At 33.0% G+C, this 7,395-nt stretch overlaps 1 protein-coding gene across 2 annotated transcripts in view; it reads left to right on the top strand.

The window, feature by feature from the left end:
- Positions 1-248: 248 nt before the first annotated feature.
- Positions 249-7,395, top strand: part of LOC143064545 (exonuclease mut-7 homolog) — a 30,923-nt gene continuing 23,776 nt past the window's right edge. For both annotated transcript variants that reach the window (XM_076237444.1, XM_076237443.1), the window contains exons 1-3: positions 249-468; positions 3,035-3,094; positions 5,611-6,641. In XM_076237444.1, the coding sequence (XP_076093559.1) occupies positions 324-468; positions 3,035-3,094; positions 5,611-6,641 (1,236 nt within the window). In that variant the 5' untranslated portion in view covers positions 249-323. The remainder of the gene's footprint in view (positions 469-3,034; positions 3,095-5,610; positions 6,642-7,395) is intronic.

The following is a 7,395-nucleotide window of genomic DNA, read 5'->3' as shown; positions in this document are numbered from 1 at the left end:
GCCCGATTTTGTTTTTTGTCCATAGATTTACGAGTTTTGAACAGCGGTATACTACTGTTGCCTTTATTTATGAAAGCCATCTATCTCTATAAACTGAAAGAAAAAGAAGATCTCATTGACATTGAGGTATGATCTTAGTTGGGAACAGTATATATATGTTCCTGACCATAGTAAACGGCATAAACTATTTTTATTCCGGCATTAAATCTCTTGTATGGTCCGTCATTGATTACATTGTTATGTATGAACCTTAACTTCCGGTTATAACTTCAAACCCAAAAAAAAATCGCAAGAGAGGGTAGAACTTATTATTTGTACATGAAATGATAATATTTGTACAGATTATATGGGTTATTGTTAAAGATTTTGTCTCAAGTATCTTTCGCAAGAAAACTAACGACAAAAGCGTTCAGTTTGACGCCAATACTCAAGAGAAATTTGACCGTTTCTTGGATTTAGCAAAATTAGGTATATTCGAAATCTGTAAAATCTTTAGTAATTTATTTTATTTATGTTTTTAAACTGTCAGCTAACACCTTCTGTGTTAGAATGATGTTTCATGTACCTAGTCTTAGGGTAAACAGCAACTGATAGTAATACATTCCGCCTTCACTCAGCTTCGCCAACTCATTATTACTGAACCAGCAAATTTTCTTAACATTTTGTTTTAATACCAGGTCTGTTCGCACCCAGGACACTTTTGCTGCTCACATGTTCTCTCCATATTTCGGATTCAGGATATTGTTTGCCTTAAATTTCTGGAGAATACAGGCTTTTTCCAGGGAGAAGAATCCCAATTTGAAAAAAAAAATGGCTTAAAATTATTCCCAAGAAGACAACTTTTTTCCCAAACAGTGCAGTCTAAGTACCAACTTAGTAATTGAGCATGGATTCAAACTGAAAAACACTCATTTAAACATTTGTCATGCCTAAAATGACTATATATGCAGTTTTTGTATCATCAGTGACAGTAAGTGGTCTTATTTCAAATGATGGTTTACCTCTTGAAAGGGGGTCTGCAAATTCAAGTTCCAGTCAAATTCATGGTTTATTATAAATTTCCCAATTTGATAAAAATGACGCATATTTTCCCAATAAAAAAGGGAAGAGGTAGTTTTGAAAAAAGCCAACAATATCACTGCAATTGTACCCTACACATTTGGCAGTAAAACGCTTTCAGAAGTGGGGCGTCTGTTTGGCTGTGCGAGATGTATTAAGTTCGCAGTCACGTCCGGTCAGAATGGGGACATTAAATCTGATGTCTGGTGTAAAGTGCCACGCTCTTTGCACGATAAGAACCCTTACAACAACTCTTTGAGGGCCCGTACAATGTAGGTGGCCTGTTGTAAGGCAAAATTTCTGTCCCTATCCAATATACCGTTCATTTTCCAGTGGAAGTCGAAATTTCCCCGACCATCATCCCTTATGGCCTCTATTATTACAAGACCTACCTATTGTATTTATTGTGAACTTGAATATTCATAAAATATTTGCCACTGGACGTTAAGCAACCAACAATCAATTAAATTTTAATTTCACCTGTAAATATGTTTTAAATGAGCACCATATTGAATGACTATATTAATACATGGGTGATTAGTTTTTGACCCCTTGCATTTCAATGATGTAGATGTAGAATTAATATATTTCCTGTTTATTTACTGTAGAAAAAAAATCATCTTGATGCAGTGAATGGAAGGACTTACTCTTACACATGTTACATGTCTCAAGGATTCTGTAATTTATGGTTTAAATAAATAAAATATATAATTATTAATTGTAGTATACATATTACCCTTAGTTAATAAAATGTATTCGATGACCCCACCCATCAACCAAGATAGCCGCCATGGCTAAAATAGAACACTGGGGTAAAATGCAGTTTTTGGCTTATAGCTCTTAAACTAAATTTAAAGCATTTAGAGCAAATCTGACATGTTATAAACATTTTCATCAGGTGAAGATCTATCTGCCCCGAAATTTTCAGACACATCAGATAACCTGTTGATGGGTTGCTGCCCTGGAATTGGTAAATTTAAGGAAATTTTGAAGTTTTTATTATACGACTGCTGTCAGTGTCAGCAGCGTCCGAAGACATTTTGTTTCCAGACAGTAACTTTAGTAAAAGTAAATAGAAATCTATGAAATTTAAACACAAGGTTTATAACCACAAAAGGAAAGTTGGGATTGATTTTGAAGGTTATTGTCCCAACAGTTTATTTAAAAGGGCAAAAATAATCATTTTCTAGTTTCCAGATAATAACTTGTGGAACGGTGTATTGATCTCTCTGAAATTATACCGTAAGTTTCCATACCACTTTTGGCATGTTTGGGCTATTTCCTGGTCACCAATTTTTATTGGTGGAGGAAGCTGGAGTGCCTGGAGAAAACCAAGACCTCAATAGGAAAACTGACAATCTTAGTCAATTAAGATTGGACTCGAGTGCACCCGCACCAGCAGGGTTCCAACTTACAACCTCAGTGTTGACTAGCTAGTGATTACAGTAGTAATTACTTAGACCACTCTGCCACCAAGGCCCTTATGAGACAATAGAACAGAAAAAAGGTTTAAATAGATTGAACAGCAGGAATTGACTCTGTGGAAAAGTTTCATTTGGTTTGCAATTATAATTATATCATGTTTATTAAGCATTGCAATGAATCTAGAAAACAATAGTTGAAGAGAATTGATGTTGTAACGAAAGTTTAGTACTTTAAATGAGTATTTTGATATAAGGATAATTTCATTGGTTGTTTAGAATATTTTAAGGACTACTCATTTAGGGAAGGACCATTTTTATAAATAAATAAATGATGAGGTTTGAGAAGATTTTGTAAATTACAGTGTATGTATTTTGACTTTAGTCTGTAGTTGCATCAGTGTGCAGATACATGTAGTCTTTATATCTAGGAAATGTAGTTTAATTGTTTTGTGTAATACTGAGTAATAGTCATGATAGTATTGTTTTAATTTTGTAAAGTTTCTTGAATAGAATCACTTCATTGTTAAGTATTAATAAATTTATGTTTTCAGTTGATGATACAGAGAGCAATAAGCTTACAATTATTACAACAAGACAGTCATTGTCTGAAGGTAAGGGAACTTGTTATATTGCGTAGGTGTTTTTTTTTATTCAGATTAATAATACTATTACATGTACCATTGTTTACATATGCATTAGTATTACTAGAACATACCCGTATATCGCGGGTCCGTGACTGAATCAAAGTATATAACTATGCGCAAGCCTTATTTTAGCATTAGTATTGTCATCTGATAAAGTCATGCTGATTATAAGATACACAGTTTTCTCTGCTTTCAAATCTTTCTGTTTGAACCCGTCGAACTGGAACTTATCAATTATTGATAATATTAATTATTTGGAAAACAAAAGGTCCTGGAATGGAGTATTTTTTAATCAACAGCATTGTCCTATATTAGTTATAAATATTGAATTCTTTGATTCGCTGTTTTACGTCATGCCCGCTAACAAATTGAAAACTGTACCTATACGCCTTATTTTAGTCCAGATTTTTAGTATTCGTATTGTTATCTTAGAAAGTCTAACTGATTAAAATACTACAATAGGTAACAATTTGACAATTAAGTAGTGTCAACCCTGTGATTATGACCAGTGTAATACTATATAGCATATTAATCCTGAATACACCGTTTGGTGGTGCGCCTGTCAGATGCGGAACGTACAGATAAGGTTATCGGTAACAGGTGAATATACTATTGGTATCGGTATCGGACTCGACCCGGAACTTCTAAATTATTGGCAATATTAATTACGTGGAAAACAAAAGGGCCTGGAGTGGTGTAATTTTTAATCTACACCTTTGTACTATATTAGTTATATATAAAGTTGAGTTTTTTGATTCGTCGTTTTTACGTGATGACGGCTGACAAATTGGACCTCATAATTTTAGGCCAGGATTTTTTAATTTGTTGGTTTACGGATCCGCCGACCCGATTTTTCCGATTTCCAGAATAAAAATAAAATTGACTTTTCATGCTTTTTTATTCCCGCCGACCCTAACAAATGCATTATCCCTGAAAAATAATTAAATAATTTTTTTTTATGAAATGAAATGCATTAATCACTAACAAAATTGAACACTTTCTGTTGTGAAAAAATAAAACTTCCAGTTTACGTTTCTAAAAATAGACAAATCAATTATAACTGACCTTGAAATGTCGTTTGCGCAAATAATATTGCGGAACGAAACTTGTTTTTAAAACCAATTACACAATAAGTTCGTTTCCCTTATTTGTCATCAGTCCGTAAGATCATCATCTCATAGAAATAGACTTGTCCAAATGTGGACAGGGTAAAGGCATCAAGTTGAAGTACTGAATATTAACAAATCATTTGGAATTTTCTTGTTTCATAGATAATAAAAAAATTATCGTCCATTTGGATAAAAAACGGGAATGCGAGACAACAGATTAACCCGATAATCTCGTTTTCCAGTGGACGAGTCTATTAGGTTTTTAACACGTGTGTTGAAACTTATTTTCGTACGACGTTTTTTACATTTTTTTCTTTATCAGTTTTCGTGCTTGAAGATCATTATTCACCAAGTTTTCTGGAATTGATAAAGAGCTACGCGAATTTATTTTTCTTGTTTCTGATATGTCGATTTAATTTCGTCTTTGTCCGTGCACCCCCCTTTTTTTACTGTAATTTATTAGACAATGTCATGCGATGTTTATAACATTTGAGCAATAATATTTCATCGAACTAAAATTTAAGAAATGATGATAAAATAGCATAACAAACATATTGTTAGAAAGGTGAAATATATATTGATTTTGCATATTTTTCTGTCTTCAAAGATGATTTTTTTTCTTTTTTTTTCCCGACCGACCGACCCGACTTTTTCATGAGGAAAATCCGTAAACCATCAAATTAAAAAACCGTGGCCTTAGTATTATAGATAAGTGATCTTTGTTCTAACAGACTCAAATGGCCTGGTTATGATTGTGAACATTGATAAAATTGTAATCCAATTAAATAAAAAAATATGAGAACTCAAGTCAATATGTTAGAAAACTTATGGGATTGGGGACTGGAAGAATATCCAAATATGTTAATTGGCTTCAGTGTTTCAGTGTTCTCCTTAACATGCCTAAAGTGTTAATGTTTGAGGGCCCCACATGCATTAATTTAGACCCACATCTTTTAAATATTAAAATTCCCTTTTAATTTATATAAGCCTTTAAAATTCATGAACACCACCCTTTCAGTCAGACCCCCATCCTTCAAAAAATTATAAATACTCAATGCATTCTATCTGAGTATGGAGCAAGCATGGCAAGGGGCCATTCCCTGCCACTATTATGAAAACAATCAAGATTACACACCATTATGGCATTAACCAAATTTATATTTTCTAGTTTACCATCATAATACTTTTCCCGTACATAGATGTGTTTGTTTAGCTTTTTTTTTTTTTTTAACTGGATTGACTTCCATAGATGTAGCTGGAGTCCACTAGTTTAGTAAGTATATTTGTAGGTCATTATTTATATTTTTACTGCCCAAGCAACCATTCTAACCTTTAAACATGTTAAAGTCACAGTATCTTCCTTTTTTTTGACAGCTACTACAATGTATGATGAATCAAGTGATGAAGATGGAGGGTTTATTTTATCCTCACCTGCAGATGTCCTGGTAAGTAAAGGAGCCTCTTCATCGGAACCACACCATACTCTTTCAAATCAAAAATCAAGGGCAGATAAATCAGAATTACACGATGAGATACGACCACATCCATTTACTCAGAAGAATTGTGATAACACAGTGCCATTTCAAAAACAAATGCGCCCACATCCCTTAGTACAGAGTTATGGACTTCCATCTTCTAATTTGAGACATGTGCAGCCTCATTCCAGTCAATTTAAAAGTTCAAGTATGTGTGTAGATAATAATTTACAGCACACTGTAGCATCAAATGCAATGACTTATACATCTGCTGAAAGGACACCAGAATCACCAGACAATCACAAACCATCAAAAACTCATACAGAAGAATTTCCTGTTTTGTCAAGAGGAAATGTAGGTAGCAAAAATCCTAAGAAAATGAAGCAAAGTAGTGCCAAAAAAGTTATTGGAAGTAACACTGAATTTGATTTTAGTGAAGTTAAACAAAATAATCCGAAAGTTTCTGAAAAGTGGTTAAAAAAAACATTGGAGATGAAGTCTGTCTATGAACCATCTCGATCAGAAATGCAGAGATTATTGGAATATGTGGAGAATAAATGGTTTGATCAAAATCCAACAGACAAATCCCAGGCTTCAACTTTAATTAGAGAATATTATTCAAGATCAAGTCATCCATATGCTCTTGTTATTTATTTTATAGAAAACTGTCGTGAGCACAACTCAGGTAAAACATCATCACTGTGTTATTATTTCATGAAGGAGTTTTTAGCATGGTTAAAAAATACCCATATTGTAAATCAGAAAGAATTATTAACAGACGATATTAAATTGAGAGCATTAGAAGCTTGCACACGATATAATACAGCACTATTTCCTATGGCAGTCACAGCATTTCAGTTGAATCACCATGGAAATGAATACATGTTGCCACAGATAAAAGCTTTCTTGGAGAAAAAGAAATATAACGAGGTAATTTATAAATAGATTAATGGAAAGAGAATACTGTGGATTCATTATTATTCATTGGATACCAATTTTCGTGGGTAAAATTAAATGTTCAACAAATGACAAATTTTCTTTTGGCAAACTTTGGCAAAACCAAGATATTAAATATCAAAAAATGTAAGTTTTCCTTAATCCACGAAAATTGGTACCCACGAAAATAAGTGAATCCACAATACTCTAATTTTATTATTTGATTACAGATATACACTGTGTATTGAAATGATCATTGGATTTCGCTGATGTGTCCCCTGTCTTTTCACCTTTTTTGTATTCATGATACAGTTTACATAGTCCGGTCATCATCAATCACTTTTTACTTTCAACACAAAATTAAGAAATTAGTTATTTTGTAATTACAATGCAAAGCATATTAATTTAAAACAGATTGCTGGCTGTTCCTGTTAAATTAGATGTTCTTTAACATGTCTAAGTTCTGGATAGCCCATGGCCATAAACATGTTACATTGTGGCAAAAATCTCTGAAGGTTTTCTTTGATACTGTGGATTCATTATTATTCATTGGATACCAATTTTTGTGGATTTCGTGGGTACAGGTTAACCACGAAATCAAATTGTCAATGAAATACTTATTTTTAATAGACTTAGTATACAGAGATTGTCAAATAAACTAAGCATAGATACTAGGACTAAATTTTGTATATACGCCAGACGCATGTTTCGTCTACAAAAGACTCATCAGTGACACTCTAATCCAAAA

The sequence above is a fragment of the Mytilus galloprovincialis genome, chromosome 2, assembly GCF_965363235.1.
Source record: "Mytilus galloprovincialis chromosome 2, xbMytGall1.hap1.1, whole genome shotgun sequence".
NCBI lineage: Eukaryota > Metazoa > Mollusca > Bivalvia > Mytilida > Mytilidae > Mytilus > Mytilus galloprovincialis.
Note: the sequence above shows the minus strand (reverse complement) of the source record. Positions and strands in the feature narration are given on the sequence as shown.